General features: G+C 53.6%; 6 protein-coding genes across 6 annotated transcripts in view; all 6 read left to right on the top strand.

The window, feature by feature from the left end:
- Positions 1 to 1,872: 1,872 nt before the first annotated feature.
- LOC106902066 (feather beta keratin-like) lies at positions 1,873 to 2,187 on the top strand. The gene has a single exon (XM_014965233.1). The coding sequence runs from the start codon at positions 1,873 to 1,875 to the stop codon at positions 2,185 to 2,187; it is 315 nt and encodes a 104-aa protein (XP_014820719.1).
- A 2,736-nt stretch (positions 2,188 to 4,923) lies between these two features.
- On the top strand, positions 4,924 to 5,238 carry LOC106902065 (feather beta keratin-like). The gene has a single exon (XM_014965232.1). The coding sequence runs from the start codon at positions 4,924 to 4,926 to the stop codon at positions 5,236 to 5,238; it is 315 nt and encodes a 104-aa protein (XP_014820718.1).
- Positions 5,239 to 7,881: 2,643 nt separating this feature from the next.
- On the top strand, positions 7,882 to 8,554 carry LOC106902118 (feather beta keratin-like). The gene has a single exon (XM_014965293.1). It carries the CDS (start codon positions 7,882 to 7,884, stop codon positions 8,194 to 8,196), a length of 315 nt encoding a protein of 104 aa, XP_014820779.1. The 3' UTR covers positions 8,197 to 8,554.
- Positions 8,555 to 10,553: 1,999 nt separating this feature from the next.
- LOC106902120 (feather beta keratin-like) lies at positions 10,554 to 11,226 on the top strand. The gene has a single exon (XM_014965295.1). The coding sequence runs from the start codon at positions 10,554 to 10,556 to the stop codon at positions 10,866 to 10,868; it is 315 nt and encodes a 104-aa protein (XP_014820781.1). The 3' UTR covers positions 10,869 to 11,226.
- A 1,956-nt stretch (positions 11,227 to 13,182) lies between these two features.
- Positions 13,183 to 13,932, top strand: LOC106902119 (feather beta keratin-like). Its single transcript, XM_014965294.1, has one exon. It carries the CDS (start codon positions 13,183 to 13,185, stop codon positions 13,495 to 13,497), a length of 315 nt encoding a protein of 104 aa, XP_014820780.1. The 3' UTR covers positions 13,498 to 13,932.
- A 5,556-nt stretch (positions 13,933 to 19,488) lies between these two features.
- Positions 19,489 to 20,013, top strand: part of TSTA3 (tissue specific transplantation antigen P35B) — a 6,396-nt gene continuing 5,871 nt past the window's right edge. The window contains exon 1 of the mRNA XM_014965260.1: positions 19,489 to 19,865. The gene's annotated coding sequence lies outside the window, so the exon portion shown is untranslated. The remainder of the gene's footprint in view (positions 19,866 to 20,013) is intronic.

Genomic DNA, 20,013 nt, shown 5'->3' with positions numbered 1-20,013 from the left:
GTGAAGGAGTTCCTTGGTTTCCTTTGCTTGTGTGCACAGCTCTTTCTTTCGTTATTACTCTGTCTTTCTCTCAACCCACAAATGCTCTCACGTTATATTCGAAATCTATTTCTCATCCCATCGTGGTGGGACTGAGCAACTGGCTGCCTGCACCTAGTTGCCAGAGGGGTACGAACCACGACACCTCCCAACCAGGATTCAGAGATATTGATGACATCTCCCCCACGCAACTTTGCCTTCTGGCTGAAAAACCTCCCAGCTCTCTCAACGTCTCCTCAGACGAAGGAGGCTTCCTTCTCTTCACCATCTTGGTGGCCCTGCACTCAACCCGCTCCTCTACCTCCATGGCCTTCATAATCTCCCAGAATCCTTGAGTTGGGACAACACTTAAGAACCACTCCAACTGTTCATCTGACACTAAGAAGTGCACCACTACACTGAGTCCCTCAGGGTCAAGACTATTCCTTTCTCCATAACTCCAGAGACTGGGACTAAGTGACTCAGTCGCATCCCTGGGCAGCTTTGAGGCTACTCTTCCGCAAGCCTCTACTGTTCCTGGGGTTGTTGGGACCCAAGTGCAGAACCCACCACTGAGCCTTTCTGATCCTCATACCATTGCCCATGATCCATTCATCCATCCTACCCTCAAGCAGACCAACACACCCACCAACCTTGGTGTCCATTCACAACTTACTGAGCGTGCAATCAATCCCCTAGTCCAGATCCTTGATAAAGACAGGAAAAAGGACTGGACCCAGTACTCACACCTGGGGAACACCACTGGGGACCAGCAACAACCTGAATTTACCTCCATTCACTACAACTCTAGAGGCACAGCCATCCAGACAGTTCTTGAGCCACTCAAGACTACGTCCATGAGAGCCAAGAGCAGCAGTTTCTCCAGGAGAAGGATGTGCAAAACTGTGTCAAAGGCTTTCCTGAAGTCCAGGTTCACAACATCCACAGCCTTTCCCTCATCCATCCGCCCAGCGGGTCTCCTTATCAAGAAGCAGATCAGATTGGTCTGGCAGGACCTACCCCTCATAAAGCCATGCTGACTGGGACTGACCACCTGGTTGTCCTGCACGTGACATGTCCTAGCACTCAAGATGATCTCCTCCATAACCTTGCCCAGCATCAAGCTCAGCCTGACAGACATTTCTCCAAATCAAAACCTTACAAAAAACAGAAGTACCAAGATGACAAACATCCAAACACCTCCAAAGGACAGGTCATGCCTAAAGATAGGCTTTGAGAGCTTTCAGCAAAGAAGGAAGAGAGCGATTGCGATGGAAGGAGCACCACCTCATGAGCATCACACCATCAAAGCCCAGACCAGCCTGCCAGGGCTTGGACAAAATGAGGCCCCCTCTTCACAGTGCACCCACAAACCACACCACACCAGTGCCATGGGATGACTGCACTGGTGACACCCCACCTCTCCTAGGCTTTGGCTGCATCTGCCAAATGCCCTGACACAGCATCCATGCAAATACTCCAAAAGACCTACGGTCCCTTGAAAGCTGCCGACAAGTCCAAGTGGACGCGTCCTTACAAGGACGACAAGAAATTGGAGAATTGTGGGCAGGAACACATGCCCCACCTCATGACTTGTCCAGATGTGGCACAGAAGGACTCATTGCTGCCAAACGTGGACATGCGCAAAGCCTGTCCCGCCCCTTGCGGACCAGCATAAAAGCCGGCCCAGCGCCTCTCTCCCTCACACACTTCTCCTCACGCCTTCTCCTCCACCCTCAACAAGGTGAGCCTCAACCCCCTCACCCTCCTTCTCCTCACCCACACCGCCCCTCTCCTCCACCACCCTCCCCTTCCTCAACACCCTCTCTTCCAGGGACCCTCCACACCACACACATGGCCTGCTACGACCTCTGCCGCCCCTGCGGACCCACCCCGCTGGCCAACAGCTGCAACGAGCCCTGTGTCAGGCAGTGTGAGGCCTCCCGCGTCGTCATCCAGCCTCCCGCCGTGGTGGTCACCCTGCCAGGACCCATCCTCACCTCCCACCCCCAGAGCACCTTCGTCGGATCCTCCGCATCGGCTGCCGTGGGCAACGAACTCAGCGCCCAGGGAGTGCCCGTCTCCTCCGGTGGCTTTGGCTACGGCTTCGGCTACGGCTTGGGAGGCCTGGGTGGATGCTATGGCGGAAGAGGCTGCAACATCTGCTAAGGACATCACCCACAACCTCTGACACCAACCACTCGCACCATGGAATCCACGGCACGGATTGACAACGCACCTCCCGGCTTTTCTGGAGCTCATGCTCACTCTACTTCGCATTGCTGTCAAGTCTGCCTTCCACTTGGCATTCCTACCTTTACACTCTGTTCTCTCAATAAACTTCTCCTGCATCCAAACCTTAGATGTCTTGAATTCCTTTCTTCTCATAGACGCGCTCAGAACAGCAGTTCTCCATTACCATGCCCAGTCAGATTTACACTATCTCCAAGGATGGGGTCTCCAACACCTCTCTAAAAAACCTGTTCCACTCTATGAGCATCGTCAATGAAAAAGGGCTGCCTTCTCTTCCAAGGAAACTGCACCTCTTCTCAGCTTTCTCCATCTCCAATTGCCCTTGCCTTGGGCACCCATGAGAAGACTCTGACTCCCTCATTAACTCCAGACATTCCAGGTTTCAGCTGGGATGCTGTTGACTTTCTTACTCACAGCTGGTAGGGTGCTGGGTTTTGGATTTGGGATGACAATGCCCTTGACAGCCCATCAATGCTTCTGGTTGTTGGTAAGCCCTCAAGACCTTTCATGCTCCTCACACCACCCCAACACCAAGTAGGCTGGGAAGGCACAAAACGGTGGGAGGTGACACGGATGGGAAAGATGACCCCAACTGACCAAAGGGATAGTCCATGCCATATGACCTCATGCTCCAGATAGAAAGCTGGGGAAAAAGAAAGAAGGGGAGGACGTTTGTGTTCATGATGTTGGTCTTCCAAAGGAAACACAAAATTTTGTGAAGGAGCCCTGCTTCCCGGAGATGGCTGAACACCTGCCGCATGATTGGAAATAGTGAAGGAGTTCCTTGGTTTCCTTTGCTTGTGTGCACAGCTCTTTCTTTCGCTATTACTCTGTCTTTCTCTCAACCCACAAATGCTCTCACTTTATACTCGGAATCTGTTTCTCATCCCATCATGGTGGGACTGAGCGACCGGCTGCCTGCACCTCGTTGCCAGAGGGGTACGAACCACGACACCTCCCAACCAGGATTCAGAGATATTGATGACATCTCCCTCGCGCAACTTTGCCTTCTGGCTGAAAAACCTCCCAGCTCTCTCAGCTTCTCCTCAGACGAAGGAGGCTTCCTTCTCTTCACCATCTTGGTGGCCCTGCACTCAACCCGCTCCTCTACCTCCATGGCCTTCATAATCTCCCAGAATCCTTGAGTTGGGACAACACTTAAGAACCACTCCAACTGTTCATCTGACACTAAGAAGTGCACCACTACACTGAGTCCCTCAGGGTCAAGACTATTCCTTTCTCCATAACTCCAGAGACTGGGACTAAGTGACTCAGTCGCATCCCTGGGCAGCTTTGAGGCTACTCTTCCGCAAGCCTCTACTGTTCCTGGGGTTGTTGGGACCCAAGTGCAGAACCCACCACTGAGCCTTTCTGATCCTCATACCATTGCCCATGATCCATTCATCCATCCTACCCTCAAGCAGACCAACACACCCACCAACCTTGGTGTCCATTCACAACTTACTGAGCGTGCAATCAATCCCCTAGTCCAGATCCTTGATAAAGACAGGAAAAAGGACTGGACCCAGTACTCACACCTGGGGAACACCACTGGGGACCAGCAACAACCTGAATTTACCTCCATTCACTACAACTCTAGAGGCACAGCCATCCAGACAGTTCTTGAGCCACTCAAGACTACGTCCATGAGAGCCAAGAGCAGCAGTTTCTCCAGGAGAAGGATGTGCAAAACTGTGTCAAAGGCTTTCCTGAAGTCCAGGTTCACAACATCCACAGCCTTTCCCTCATCCATCCGCCCAGCGGGTCTCCTTATCAAGAAGCAGATCAGATTGGTCTGGCAGGACCTACCCCTCATAAAGCCATGCTGACTGGGACTGACCACCTGGTTGTCCTGCACGTGACATGTCCTAGCACTCAAGATGATCTCCTCCATAACCTTGCCCAGCATCAAGCTCAGCCTGACAGACATTTCTCCAAATCAAAACCTTACAAAAAACAGAAGTACCAAGATGACAAACATCCAAACACCTCCAAAGGACAGGTCATGCCTAAAGATAGGCTTTGAGAGCTTTCAGCAAAGAAGGAAGAGAGCGATTGCGATGGAAGGAGCACCACCTCATGAGCATCACACCATCAAAGGCCAGACCAGCCTGCCAGGGCTTGGACAAAATGAGGCCCCCTCTTCACAGTGCACCCACAAACCACACCACACCAGTGCCATGGGATGACTGCACTGGTGACACCCCACCTCTCCTAGGCTTTGGCTGCATCTGCCAAATGCCCTGACACAGCATCCATGCAAATACTCCAAAAGACCTACGGTCCCTTGAAAGCTGCCGACAAGTCCAAGTGGACGCGTCCTTACAAGGACGACAAGAAATTGGAGAATTGTGGGCAGGAACACATGCCCCACCTCATGACTTGTCCAGATGTGGCACAGAAGGACTCATTGCTGCCAAACGTGGACATGCGCAAAGCCTGTCCCGCCCCTTGCGGACCAGCATAAAAGCCGGCCCAGCGCCTCTCTCCCTCACACACTTCTCCTCACGCCTTCTCCTCCACCCTCAACAAGGTGAGCCTCAACCCCCTCACCCTTCTTCTCCTCACCCACAACGCCCCTCTCCTCCACCACCCGCCGCCCCCTCCCCTTCCTCAACACCCTCTCTTCCAGGGACCCTCCACACCACACACATGGCCTGCTACGACCTCTGCCGCCCCTGCGGACCCACCCCGCTGGCCAACAGCTGCAACGAGCCCTGTGTCAGGCAGTGTGAGGCCTCCCGCGTCGTCATCCAGCCTCCCACCGTGGTGGTCACCCTGCCAGGACCCATCCTCACCTCCCACCCCCAGAGCACCTTCGTCGGATCCTCCGCATCGGCTGCCGTGGGCAACGAACTCAGCGCCCAGGGAGTGCCCGTCTCCTCCGGTGGCTTTGGCTACGGCTTCGGCTACGGCTTGGGAGGCCTGGGTGGATGCTATGGCGGAAGAGGCTGCAACATCTGCTAAGGACATCGGCCACCACCTCTGACACCAACCACTCCCACCATGGAATCCATGGCACGGATTGACAACGCACCTCCCGGCTTTTCTGGCACATGTGTTTCTTCTCCAGGGCTCTTCCTCTCAAGGCACCAAGCAAGGAAGCAGGAAAGGGCCCAGTGTGTGATGCCTGGAAACACAGACTATGGACCTCCTCCTCTCCTCCCACTTTTTCTACGTTCACTACTCTCCACTGCAAACACTTTCTGACGAGACGTAGGCACACCAGGGACATCCAGAGTGCCGCTCCCATCGCAGGGACAGAAAAAGCTTGATGCTCTGGCAAGATCTGTCTCTCACAAGGAACCTCGGATGATGGTCACCCTACCTGCAACTCAGACGGGCTCCCTTCCACTTGGCCATCCTGCCTTTGCACTCTTTTTCCTCAATAAAGTTCTCCTGCATCCAAACCTTAGACGTCTTCAATATCTTTCTTCTCATGAGTTTCTTCCAAGTTCACCACGCACAAAGGCAGGGTTACAGAGCCCATGGGGGTGGGTGGAAAAGGGCTACAAGACCTCTCTGAGGAAGTACATCCCCACCAAAGAAATCAGCACAGAGCAGCACAGAGGTGCTTCTAGGACCTGACACAAGCCCTGCACTTGCCCAAAGACTTGGACATGCTAACGCACTTCGATCCAAGCCTCTGACACAAGCTCCCCAGGCCAGCACACACTTCACCTCTCTTTCCCATCAACAACCCCTGGCAGTGCAGCAGGCAGAATCACAGCAAATGGAATCAGTGACTGCATAAAGAAGATCTGGACATCATGGATGTCAACCCTACCTGCTCAAATAGGCTCATGATGTCCACACAAGTTTTTGGTATCATTAAGGATGGAGTATCTCTCCCTCCTGCCATGAGGGGAATAAATGAGCAGCTGTGTGGTCCTAGTTGAAAGCTGGTGTTAAACCATGACACCTCCCATGCAGGATTTAGAGATGTTGAAGACTTCTTCCTGCCGCAGCCTTCCCTCCTGGCTGAAAAACCTCCCAGCTCTCTCAGCTTCTCCTCTGAGGATCTGTTCAGCATCTTGGTTTCTCTCAGTCAACTTGCTCCATTACGTCCATGGTCTTCACGAACTCCCAGAATCCTTGAGGTTTGGAAAGTCACTTAAGATCCAGTCCAACCCTGAAACTGTCACTGACAAGTCCACCGCTACACTGAGCCCCTCAGGGCCAAGACTACTCCTTTCTACATACCTCCAGGGATGGTGACTCAACCACATCCCTGGGCAGCTTTCCAGCCACTCTTCCGCAAGCCTGGAGGGTTCATGGGGTTGTTGTGATGCAACTGCAAGACCCAGCAGTGAGCGGTTTGGAACCTCATAACAATGACCTCAGCCCATCAATCCAGCCTGTCCATATCTCTCTGAAGAGACATCCTACCCTCAAGCAGACCAACACACCAGCTTTGGTGTCCTCTGCAAACTTACTGAGGATGCGCTCAATCCCTAAGGCCAGATACTTGACAAAGACATTAAGCAAACTGGCCCCAGTACTCAGCCTTGGGGAGCACCACACTAAACAGCCAACGAATTGGATTTAACTCCATTCACCACAAATCTACTGGCACGGCCATGAGGCCAACTTTATGTCCAGCAAAGAGTACACGAGCCAGAGCCACGAGCAGGCAGTTTCTTCAGGAGAATACTATGGGAAACGGTGTCAAGAGATTTACTGAAGTCCAGGTTCACAACATCCACAGCCTTTCCCTCATCCATCCACTAAGCGGGTCTCCTTATGAAGAAGCAGATTAGGTTGGTCTGGCAGGACTTACCCTTCCTAAAGCCCTGCTGACTGGGACCATTTGGTTGTCCTGTACGTGCCATGCCATGGCACTCAAGATGATCTGCTCCATAAGCTTTCCAGGCACCAAGGTCAGACTGACAGACGTTTCTCCAAATTCAAACCTTACAAGAAACAGAAGGACCAAGATGACAAACATCCAAACACCTCCAAAGGACAGGTCATGCCTAAAGATAGGCTTTGAGAGCTTTCAGCAAAGCAGGAGGAGAGCGAATGCGATGGAAGGAGCACCACCTCATGAGCATCACACCATCAAAGCCCAGACCAGCCTGCCAGGGCTTGGACAAAATGAGGCTCCCTCTTCACAGTGCACCCACAAACCACACCACACCAGTGCCATGGGATGACTGCACTGGTGACACCCCACCTCTCCTACGCTTTGGCTGCAGCTGCCAAATGCCCTGACACGGCATCCATGCAAATACTCCAAAAGACCTACAGTCCCTTGAAAGCTGCCGACATGCCCAAGTGGACGCGTCCATACAAGGATGACAAGAAACTGGAGAATAGTTGGAAGAAAGACACACCCCACCTCATTGCTCAGCAGGCTGTGGTATGAAAGAGCTGATTGCTGCCAAACGTGGACATGCGCAAAGCCTGTCCCGCCCCTCGCGGACCAGCATAAAAGCCGGCCCAGCGCCTCTCTCCCTCACACACTTCTCCTCACGCCTTCTCCTCCACCCTCCACAAGGTGAGCCTCAACCCCCTCACCCTCCTTCTCCTCACCCACACCGCCCCTCTCCTCCAACACCCTCCCCTTCCTCAACACCCTCTCTTCCAGGGACCCTCCACACCACACACATGGCCTGCTACGACCTCTGCCGCCCCTGCGGACCCACCCCGCTGGCCAACAGCTGCAACGAGCCCTGTGTCAGGCAGTGTGAGGCCTCCCGCGTCGTCATCCAGCCTCCCACCGTGCAGGTCACCCTGCCAGGACCCATCCTCACCTCCCACCCCCAGAGCACCTTCGTCGGATCCTCCGCATCGGCTGCCGTGGGCAACGAACTCAGCGCCCAGGGAGTGCCCGTCTCCTCCGGTGGCTTTGGCTACGGCTTCGGCTACGGCTTGGGAGGCCTGGGTGGATGCTATGGCGGAAGAGGCTGCAACATCTGCTAAGGACATCACCCACAACCTCTGACACCAACCACTCGCACCATGGAATCCACGGCATGGATCAACAATGCACCTCCAGGCTTTTCTGGCACATGGGTTCACTGTCCATGGCTCCTTCGCTCCAGGCACCAAGCAAGGAAGCAGGAAAGGGCCCGGTGTGGGATACCTGGAAACATGGACAACGTACCTCCTCCTATTGTCCCACCTTCTTCTTCTATCACCCTTTCTCCTATGTCCACTACTCTCTCTCGAAAGTACCTTGGATGACGATCACCCTACCAGCAACTCAGACTGCCTCCCTTCCACTTGGCCATCTTGCCTTTGCACTCTTTTTCCTCAATAAAGTTCTCCTGCAACCAAACCTTAGACTCCTGCAATTTCTTTCTTCTCATGAGTTTCTTCCAACTTCACAAGGCACAAAGCCAGGGCTACAGAGCCCATCGGGGTGTGTGGAAAAGGGTTACAAGACCTCTCTTAGGAAGTATGTCCCCACAAGAAACAACAGCACACAGCAGCACAGGAGGACCTCCAGAACCTGACACAAGCCCTGCACTTGACCAAAGACTTGGACATGCTAATGCACTTCTACGCAAGCCTCTGACACAAGTTCCCCAGGGCAGCACACACTTCACCAACTTTCTTCCCCCAGCACAGCCCCCTGGCCAGTAGAGCGGGAACAATCACAGCAAAAAGAATCATTGACTGCCCAAGGAACCTCTGGAGATCACCTGCTTCAACTGAACCTGCTCACGTGGGCTCAGCTCAAGAAGGCTCTCCATGATCTTGCCCAGTAAGGTTTTCAGTATCTCCAAGGACGGAGTTTCCAACACCTCTCTGACCACCCACCTGCACTCTTTGACAACCCACCAACTGAAACAGCCCACAAACTGTTGGCTGATGGCCAACAACCTCAGGGTTTTCTCAGTCAGGCAACTTTGAGGCCACACTTCCCTTACCCAGTAGTGTTCATGGAGTATTTGTGTCCAAAGTGCAAGACGCAGCATTGAGATTTTTCATCCCCATACCATTGCCCATGATGCATTGATCCAGCCTGTCCAAATCCCTCTGGACAGACACTCTACCCTCAAGCAGACCAACACACTCACCAACCTTGGTGTCCTCTCCAATCTTACTGAGGGTGCAATCAATCCCCACATCCATACCATTGATAAAGACACTAAAAAGGACTGGACCCAGTACTCAGGCCTGGGGAACACCACTGGTGACCAGCAACAAATTGAATTTACCTCCATTCACTACAACTCTATGGGCACGGCCATCAAGAGAGTTTTTGAGCCAGCAAAGAGTATGCCCTTCATAGTAATGAGCAGGCAGTTCCTCCAGAAGGATGTGGCAAATGATGTCAAGAACTTTTAGTCAAGTCCAGGTTAACAACATACACAGCCTAAATTTTCACTCATCCGTTCACTAAGAGTGTCCCCCGGTCACAGAAGGAGATCAGGAGTCAGGCAGAACCTGCCCTACCTAAAGCCATGCTGACTGGAACTGACCAGCTGGTTGTCCTGTACGTGCCGTGTGATGGGGCACTCAAGATGATCTGCTCCACAATCTTCCCTGGCACCAAGGTCAGGCGGACAAACATTTCTCCAAATTAAAGCCTTACATGAAAGAGGGACACCAAGATACCCACAGAGCACACGGAAGGGTAAAAAGCAGTCCTAAAGACAGGCTCAACGAGGAGGGATCAAGGCAGGGATGGACTGAATGCCATGGCAGAAGCTGCCACTCATGCTCAACGCCACCATCAAAGCCCAGACCAGCCTGACGGGAAATGAGGACCCTCTTCACTAAAGCCCAGACCAGCCTGACGGGAAATGAGGCCCCCTGTTCACCACGCACTCACCAACCACACCACACGAGTGCCATGGGATGACCTCACTGATGACACCCCACTTCTAAGCTTTGGTCGCATCTTCTGTTTGGCATTGCAAGTAACTTTAACACCAAGCCTTTGGACTCTAATTCTGGCACTTAAAAGCTCCCGCCAGAGCCAAGTGGACACGTCCTCAAGAGGAGTGTATGAAAAGCCAGTGTTGTGGTAATAAAAACACACCCCAACTCATGACTTGAATGGTTGTGGCACAGAAGGACTCATTGCTGCCAAACGTGGACATGCGCAAAGCCTGTCCCGCCCCTCGCGGACCAGCATAAAAGCCGGCCCAGCGCCTCTCTCCCTCACACACTTCTCCTCACGCCTTCTCCTCCACCCTCAACAAGGTGAGCCTCAACCCCCTCACCCTCCTTCTCCTCACCCACACCGCCCCTCTCCTCCACCACCCGCCGCCCCCTCCCCTTCCTCAATTCCCCCCTCTCTTCCAGGGACCCTCCACACCACACACATGGCCTGCTACGACCTCTGCCGCCCCTGCGGACCCACCCCGCTGGCCAACAGCTGCAACGAGCCCTGTGTCAGGCAGTGTGAGGCCTCCCGCGTCGTCATCCAGCCTCCCACCGTGCAGGTCACCCTGCCAGGACCCATCCTCACCTCCCACCCCCAGAGCACCTTCGTCGGATCCTCCGCATCGGCTGCCGTGGGCAACGAACTCAGCGCCCAGGGAGTGCCCGTCTCCTCCGGTGGCTTTGGCTACGGCTTCGGCTACGGCTTGGGAGGCCTGGGTGGATGCTATGGCGGAAGAGGCTGCAACATCTGCTAAGGACATCACCCACAACCTCTGACACCAACCACTCGCACCATGGAATCCACGGCATGGATCAACAATGCACCTCCAGGCTTTTCTGGCACATGGGTTCACTGTCCATGGCTCCTTCGCTCCAGGCACCAAGCAAGGAAGCAGGAAAGGGCCCGGTGTGGGATACCTGGAAACATGGACAACGTACCTCCTCCTATTGTCCCACCTTCTTCTTCTATCACCCTTTCTCCTATGTCCACTACTCTCTCTCGAAAGTACCTTGGATGACGATCACCCTACCAGCAACTCAGACTGCCTCCCTTCCACTTGGCCATCTTGCCTTTGCACTCTTTTTCCTCAATAAAGTTCTCCTGCAACCAAACCTTAGACTCCTGCAATTTCTTTCTTCTCATGAGTTTCTTCCAACTTCACAAGGCACAAAGCCAGGGCTACAGAGCCCATCGGGGTGTGTGGAAAAGGGTTACAAGACCTCTCTTAGGAAGTATGTCCCCACAAGAAACAACAGCACACAGCAGCACAGGAGGACCTCCAGAACCTGACACAAGCCCTGCACTTGACCAAAGACTTGGACATGCTAATGCACTTCTACGCAAGCCTCTGACACAAGTTCCCCAGGGCAGCACACACTTCACCAACTTTCTTCCCCTAGCACAGCCCCCTGGCCAGTAGAGCGGGAACAATCACAGCAAAAAGAATCATTGACTGCCCAAGGAACCTCTGGAGATCACCTGCTTCAACTGAACCTGCTCACGTGGGCTCAGCTCAAGAAGGCTCTCCATGATCTTGCCCAGTAAGGTTTTCAGTATCTCCAAGGACGGAGTTTCCAACACCTCTCTGACCACCCACCTGCACTCTTTGACAACCCACCAACTGAAACAGCCCACAAACTGTTGGCTGATGGCCAACAACCTCAGGGTTTTCTCAGTCAGGCAACTTTGAGGCCACACTTCCCTTAGCCAGTAGCGTTCATGGAGTATTTGTGTCCAAAGTGCAAGACGCAGCATTGAGATTTTTCATCCCCATACCATTGCCCATGATGCATTGATCCAGCCTGTCCAGATCCCTCTGGACAGACATTTTACCCTCAAGCAGACCAACACACTCTCCAACCTTGGTGTCCTCTCCAAACTTACTGAGGGTGCAATCAATCCCCACATCCATACCGTTGATAAAGACACTAAAAAGGACTGGACCCAGTACTCAGGCCTGGGGAACACCCCTGGTGACCAGCAACAACCTGAATTTACCTCCATTCACTACAACTCTATGGGCACGGCCATCAAGAGAGTTTTTGAGCCAGCAAAGAGTATGCCCTTCATAGTAATGAGCAGGCAGTTCCTCCAGAAGGATGTGGCAAATGATGTCAAGAACTTTTAGTCAAGTCCAGGTTAACAACATACACAGCCTAAATTTTCACTCATCCGTTCACTAAGAGTGTCCCCCGGTCACAGAAGGAGATCAGGAGTCAGGCAGAACCTGCCCTACCTAAAGCCATGCTGACTGGAACTGACCAGCTGGTTGTCCTGTACGTGCCGTGTGATGGGGCACTCAAGATGATCTGCTCCACAATCTTCCCTGGCACCAAGGTCAGGCGGACAAACATTTCTCCAAATTAAAGCCTTACATGAAAGAGGGACACCAAGATACCCACAGAGCACACGGAAGGGTAAAAAGCAGTCCTAAAGACAGGCTCAACGAGGAGGGATCAAGGCAGGGATGGACTGAATGCCATGGCAGAAGCTGCCACTCATGCTCAACGCCACCATCAAAGCCCAGACCAGCCTGACGGGAAATGAGGCCCCCTGTTCACCACGCACTCACCAACCACACCACACGAGTGCCATGGGATGACCTCACTGATGACACCCCACTTCTAAGCTTTGGTCGCATCTTCTGTTTGGCATTGCAAGTAACTTTAACACCAAGCCTTTGGACTCTAATTCTGGCACTTAAAAGCTCCCGCCAGAGCCAAGTGGACACGTCCTCAAGAGGAGTGTATGAAAAGCCAGTGTTGTGGTAATAAAAACACACCCCAACTCATGACTTGAATGGTTGTGGCACAGAAGGACTCATTGCTGCCAAACGTGGACATGCGCAAAGCCTGTCCCGCCCCTCGCGGACCAGCATAAAAGCCGGCCCAGCGCCTCTCTCCCTCACACACTTCTCCTCACGCCTTCTCCTCCACCCTCAACAAGGTGAGCCTCAACCCCCTCACCCTCCTTCTCCTCACCCACACCGCCCCTCTCCTCCACCACCCGCCGCCCCCTCCCCTTCCTCAATTCCCCCCTCTCTTCCAGGGACCCTCCACACCACACACATGGCCTGCTACGACCTCTGCCGCCCCTGCGGACCCACCCCGCTGGCCAACAGCTGCAACGAGCCCTGTGTCAGGCAGTGTGAGGCCTCCCGCGTCGTCATCCAGCCTCCCACCGTGCAGGTCACCCTGCCAGGACCCATCCTCACCTCCCACCCCCAGAGCACCTTCGTCGGATCCTCCGCATCGGCTGCCGTGGGCAACGAACTCAGCGCCCAGGGAGTGCCCGTCTCCTCCGGTGGCTTTGGCTACGGCTTTGGCTACGGCTTGGGAGGCCTGGGTGGATGCTATGGCGGAAGAGGCTGCAACATCTGCTAAGGGAACTCACCACCATCTGAGACACCCTAGAAGCCATGGCATGGATGGCAGACACACCTCCAAGCTCCTCCTACCTTTTTAGAGCTTCTCCTCTGAAGACACCAACCAAGGAAGAAGGGAAGGGAACCAGCCCGGGTTGCCTGTAAATGCTTTGCCCATGTACCTCTTCCTCATCTCCCACTTCCTTCTTTGCATCCCTTCAGTCTGTCCATTACTTTACCCTGCAGACACCTTCTCACCATTCAAAGCCCACCAATGACCTCAGCTGCTCCCCTCCCACTGCAGAACAGAAGACCTTGGTGGTTTGGCAATATTTGCCTTATGCAAGTGATCTCAGAAGATGGTCACCCTCCCTGAAACTCAAATAGCCTCCGTTTTTCCTAGTGCTCCTGCCTTTGCATTCTTTTCCCCTCAATAAAGTTCTCCTGCATCCCAGCCTCAGACGCCTCCATTTCCTTTCTTTTTACAAATCTCATCCAAACTCACCCAACACAAAGCCAGGGCTACAGAGCCCATCAGGGTGGGTGGAAAAGAGCTACAAGACCTCTCTGACGAACTATGTCCCCAGTAACAACAACAGCACAGAGTTGCACAGGGGGAGCTTTCAGAGCTTGTCACAAGCCCTGCACTTGCCCAGACAAAGGTTTGGACATTCTAATGAACTTCTATCCAAGCCTCTGACACATGGTCCTCAAGGCAGCACACACTTCACCAACCCTCCTCCCCCAGCACAGCCCCTTGGCCAGCACAGCAGGCAAAATCACAGCAAGCAGATTGATGGAAGGCAGAAAGTACCTCTGGAGATTATCTGCTTGATTCCAGGTTGCCAAAATGGGGTCAGCTCAAGCAGACCATCTCCACAACAATGTCCAGGCAGGTTTTCAGGATCTCCAAGGAAGGAGACTCCAACACATCTATGTGCAATGGTTTTTTCTGCTCTTTGACCACCATCACAATGAAAAAGGGTTGCCTTCTCTTAGAAGGAAAGAGCACGCCTTTTCAGCTTTCTCCATCTCCCATTGTCCTACCTTGGGCACCCATGAGAAGACTCTGACTCCCCTCTCCTCATTCCCTCTGGTCATGGTTTCAGCTGGGATGCAGCTGACTTTCTTACGCGCAGCTGGTAGAGTGCTGTGTTTTGGATTTGGGATGACAATGCTGATGACAGCCCACTGATGTTTCACCACTTACTGTCACCACTGTTTACACCAACTGTGACAACCTGAGACCCCTGGCATGGACAGAGGACACACCTCTGGGCCATTCTTAGCATACAGACCTGCTCTCGAGAGCTCCTGCTCTCAAGGCACCAAACAAACAGGGAAGGGCCATCACAAACTGCCTAGAAACCCACCTCATACACCTCTTCCTCTTCTCCCACTTGTACCACTCCTTTCCCCCAGCTACAACCTTACAAGCCAGAGGGCACCAAGACACCCGCAGACCACACCCAACAGGAAAATTAAATAACATCCCCCCAAAATCTGCAATCAATAAATACATCAACATATCCCGCATTTCTTGCCTGTGCTGCAGGGCGCCAGGGACACCCATGTGGGGGTCTCATGTCCCCGTCCCCCCTTGCTGCCAGGAGCTTGGGCAACCCATGCAGGGTGCCCAGGTCACCAGTCCCCTTGCTGTGGGGTCCTCAGCAGACCCAAGTTGGCGTCCTTGTTGCACTGGCCACCTGGTGTGGTGCCCATTCCACCTATGTGAAAGTCCCCAGGCCACCGTCTCACCTTGCTATGGGGTCCCCAGCTGATCCCCTGGGGGGTTCTCCAGGCCACCATCTCCTCTTCACTGCTGTTCCTCCCAGCTGCAGGGTTGCTGGACCACCTTTGCAGGGAACCCTAAGCCACCACCCCTCTGCTCTGAGGTGACACAGAAAGCCCCCTTTGTGATGTCACCAGTCTCCTCACTGTGGGGTGCCAAGGCACAGCGTGGGGCACAGGGGACCAGGTGAAGGAATAAGCCCGTGACCCTGCTCTGCTGTGAAGATGGGGCTCCTCGGGGTCTGCATGGCCAAGGAGCTGGTGGGGTGGGCACATTCCCTTGTGCCACCCTCCCACCTCTGTGCCTCCCACCTTGGGCACTCAAACCCAGAATTTTGCCAACAAAGACCTTTGGTCCCCCCAAAACCGCTGATCACCAATGCCCCTCGCTTTTACTTCTCCTTCGTTGTTCTTATTTTTCACTCTCTGTAAGGGAAAAATAACAGGCGCCTGCAAAACAGGTGAGCTCTGGGCTGAGACAGGAGCTCGCAGTCTCCAGGGCTATTGGCAGCACTGAAATATTCATCAAAAGTAAATTAAGAGAACATCTCCAAAGCAGCTGGAGTCCGGAGTGCTGGAGAGCTCCGTGCCGCAGCTGGAGTCGGCCTTGCTTCAAAGACGAAGCTTTTGCCCAGGAAAAAAGCCCTTCTCTAATTCAAAAACCACACATCACCTGCCTCGGAGCTGGGAGAGAAGAAGGGGGAATGGGTTTGGATCTGTTTGGCCTTTTTATTCTGTGATTTAGCCTAAATTGCACCTCTCCCCTGCAGACATGCTTTGTTGGCCTTGAGGGGCTTATTTCAGCTCATTGTAAAGTCAAGTCTAATCAATAGAAGACAAATTCAAGTAACACCTGCTCTTAAGAGTGATAGTTGTTCACCCTGGAGTTCAGCCAGCTTGACATCAACCCTTGGACCGAAATGGGTGCTGGATCTCACCTCCCCACAGCCCTGCGACGTGCCTGAGCAGCCAGGCCCAGAGGGATGTCTGCCTCATTCTTCAGAGGATGTCTCAGCCCAAACTTGCTCCAGATCTGCTCGTTTTGGGCACACTCAGCTCAGACGGGTTGAAGGAAGCGCTGGGAGGAGGCTCACTGCCCTCTACCCAGGGGGATTGATGGACCAGCAACGTGCCTCTCTCCCACCCACCCTGGGGAAGCCAGGGGCCAGGCCCCTTTGGTTGCTTCCCTGCCCAGCTCCCAGCACCTCATCCCTACCAGACCCCAAGCCAGGCACGCAGCTGGAGGGATGTGTTGGAGGACACCTCTCCCAGTGTCTAGCTCCCAACGGTACCCTCAGCCACCCAGCCAGCAGCCCTAAACCCCACCATGGAGCAGTCCCATCTTGCAGCCACACGTAGTGGCCTTTTCCCTTGTCTCCCTCCTTCAAGAGGACTGGACCAAACACACAGTGATGATGGCAAGGACGTTACCGCACAGCAGGTCCTCCCGATCCCATGAACCAGGAATCCACAAGGAGTTCGATTCATTCTTCTCCCACCCCAAGTCAGAAATTTTCCGTTCAAACTGCTCCTGGTTTGTATTTGATTTGCGAAGAAACCTCCCCATCATTAGCAAAAGCAAGGGGGTCTAGGAGAAGCGGTGGCCATCATTCCCATTCCCATCTTCCCCCTCTGCAAGAATGTCCCATGCTTTTAGACAACTGTCCCATTGCCAAGGGGTTGTACCCCTTGGTGAGGAGCAATCCCCCAAGCCCTGTGGACACTGGTGGGAGCTGGGTGGCTGGGGACAAGCCAGCCAAAATCATGCATGGAGGGAGACACAGGCTGTATTGCAAGATGTGACTTGGAAAGCGGCTACCAAAAAGCATAAAAAAGAGCCACAGACCTGAAATCCAAGCGGGAGAGGGATGCTTAGAGCTGGTGTTCCTCACTTGGGCTCCTGGAGCTTGGCTGCAGCCATGCAGCATCGTCACGATGCGGCTTCCGCGCTCAGATGGGCTGCATCCCAGCAGCTGGTATCCATCTGCCCCACTTTCCTGGGAGAAATGGGGAGGGCAGAGCAGGGAGTGGGGCTGGAGGTCACCCACAAGGAAGCTTTGTTATGAAAACGATGCGTCAGATGAAGCAGTGGTTCTTTGGCGGTGATGGGATCTGCCCAAGCCATCCAAGCTTTACCCTGCCTGCCGCAAGGTCCTGGGCTGTCCTCTGGTTCGTGTCACGCAGGAGACCTGCCCAGTTGAGCTAATGGGTCTCCTCCAGGCTTTCATCCTGAACTCACAAGATCTTGCTTGATAATATCAAAAGCCTGGGTGATACTTCATTAACAAGAGAGTCCCGCTTCATCCCGTGCAGTCACTGCAAGTTTACACCTCTCCCCTGTGATCTTCCCTCATGCCCTAACATCGCTTTGGTAATTAGCTCCAGAATTACCATATTTAAATCCAGCACCGCGGTTATTCAGCTGCTGCCACAGCAGCTCTGGCTGCACTGCTGCCTCCCAGCAATTCCTCAAACCAAACAGGGGTTACCCTTAATTAGGTGCCGACGGTCACGGGATGCTCCCACTGGCGCCTGGAATATCTTCCTTGGCCTTTTGCATTTCCCTGGCTCATCGGATGGATTCCCCATCATTGGGAGTCTTCAAGGTCAGGTTGGACGGGGCTCTGAGCAACCTGGTCTAGTTGAAGATGTTCCTGCCTATGGCAGCGGGGTTGGACTAGATGATCTCCAAAGGTCCCTTTCAACAAAAAAACATTCTATTTTATAATTTTACCACGCAGTGAGCTGGAAGCATGGATGCAGCTGGATGCAGGGTGGTTGCGATTCATCTCCCTGCCTCGAGCTGGTGCAGGAGGAGTGGGACATGCAGGAAACATCAACATGAGCTTTCTTCTTGCCAAAGCCCCGATTCATCTCCCTGCCTCGAGCTGGTGCAGGAGGAGTGGGACATACAGGAAACATCAACATGAGCTTTCTTCTTGCCAAACCCTGTGTCCTGGTTTGAGCGATTAATTTCTCTTCTAACGCTGGAGAAAACTGCACCTTTAGAAGACTCCAGTGTCTGAAGTGGCAAAAATATTTACTTTACAGCCAGCAACAGCTGTGTAAGTTTCAAGGTCTCAGTGTTTTCCAGCTCGTCAGTTGCGGGGACCAGAAGCGCTCCAGTGTCTGAACTGGTGAAAATATTTACAGCCAGCAACAGCTGCGTAAGTTTCAAGGTCTCCGTGTTTTCCAGCTCGTCAGTTGCGGGAACCAGAAGCAAGACCCGGGTGCTTGACCCAACAGGGTTATTTCACACCATGAATGTCACATTCAATTGAAATTAAGAAGTTTGCTGAGGAGTTTCTCTCTCCCTCGATGGCTGCCAACCTGAGAACTCCTTCTCCCGGTGCCCTGAGCCCTTGTTTTCCTCCCGGATCTGCAGCAATCACAGTGTCCCACATTGGCTGTCCCTGCTGTGATAGAATGGGCTGAGTATAGTCCTCGTGTGTTTTATATCGCTATCAGGATCAATATTGGCTCTTTTGGGCAATTGATGTTATTTATCTAGTCTTATTCTATTAAATTTGTTTATATTTCAACCCTGGGGTTGCCTTCTTTTTCCCCAATTACACTTTCCCAGATGGGGAGAGGTCATCGGGTAAGAGAATAATTGTCTAAAAGACAATAAATTGTTATGGGTTCTTCAAACCATAACACAGAGCACCATGGAGCTGGGGGGGGGAAATAGTGTTGGCACTGGGGTCACTGGGGGGAGTGGGATTTTGGAGCTGGGACAGCCCTGGGAGGGATGAGGAGAGGCTGGGAGTCACCCAGCTGGGACATGGCCGGTGACACCAGCACAAGGTGACACCTTTCGACATGCCAGGGTGGGAGAAATGACCAAAATCTCCAAGGATTCAGCTTTTCCTCAGACTTCCCCAAAGGAAAAGGGCATGTTCTTCTTCCAGGTCTCACCCAAGAGAAAGGAAGAAGGAGAAAAAGAGTGAAAAAAACGTGATATCCTACTACTCCCTCGACATCGGGGCTGTATCTCTTTTGGGGGGATAAGTGGGAATTCCCCTCTGTGTCTCCCTTAATCCCATTCTTCACCATTTTAATCTGGAGCCGTGCAAACCCTGCCTTTGCCTCAGAAAATCCCGAAGGAGGAGCCAGCTGGGAGGAAGGTGGGGGGAATGTCTTGGAAAGCCCTGCTAATTTTTTTCACCTCAGCTTTAAGTGCATTTAAAGGTGACGAAGCCTTTTCTCCACAGAATCCCTTTCGACCAGACCTTTGTGTGAGGGCGGAGGGGAAGGAACCCGCACTCCCTTCCCCCTGCACCGCCGTGTGGAGGTGTGAAAGCGCCTTGGCTTTGTCCCGCCACCCCCACGGGCGATGGTAGCGATGTCCCCACGATGCCGTGGCAGATTCCGGTACCGGTAACCCCGGGGGCGCCGACTCGATTTCCCGAGGAACCGAGGGGGCGGCGCATAAAGATGGCGGCGGGGCGGCCGGAAGCGGGACCCAGCCGAGCCCAGCCGAGATGAGCCGAGCCCCGCCGAGCCGAACCCCGCCGAGCCGAGCCGAACTCCGCCGAGCAGAGCCGAACCGAGCCGAACCCACTCGAGCCGAGCCCAGCCGAGCCCCGTTGCGGGGTGAGACGGGACCCCCCCCGGCCAATTTAGGGAGCGTTTGCGGGGGCGCCTCCCCCCGCAACGGGGGTTCTCGGTGGGGGGCGGGGAGTGGGAGAGTCCCCAAAAAGAGGGGATAGTGCGGAGGGAAGAGTCCCGATGGAGGGAATTG

Source organism: Calidris pugnax, unplaced genomic scaffold (assembly GCF_001431845.1).
Source record: "Calidris pugnax isolate Ruff unplaced genomic scaffold, ASM143184v1 scaffold41, whole genome shotgun sequence".
Lineage (NCBI taxonomy): Eukaryota > Metazoa > Chordata > Aves > Charadriiformes > Scolopacidae > Calidris > Calidris pugnax.
The sequence above is the reverse complement of the archived record's forward strand: the minus strand, read 5'-3'. Positions and strand labels throughout refer to the sequence as shown.

Bases quoted from the DNA above. Each gene is read 5' to 3' on its own strand.
- LOC106902066 (XM_014965233.1), top strand. From the start codon at position 1,873: ATGGCCTGCTACGACCTCTGCCGCCCCTGCGGACCCACCCCGCTGGCC.
- LOC106902065 (XM_014965232.1), top strand. From the start codon at position 4,924: ATGGCCTGCTACGACCTCTGCCGCCCCTGCGGACCCACCCCGCTGGCC.
- LOC106902118 (XM_014965293.1), top strand. From the start codon at position 7,882: ATGGCCTGCTACGACCTCTGCCGCCCCTGCGGACCCACCCCGCTGGCC.
- LOC106902120 (XM_014965295.1), top strand. From the start codon at position 10,554: ATGGCCTGCTACGACCTCTGCCGCCCCTGCGGACCCACCCCGCTGGCC.
- LOC106902119 (XM_014965294.1), top strand. From the start codon at position 13,183: ATGGCCTGCTACGACCTCTGCCGCCCCTGCGGACCCACCCCGCTGGCC.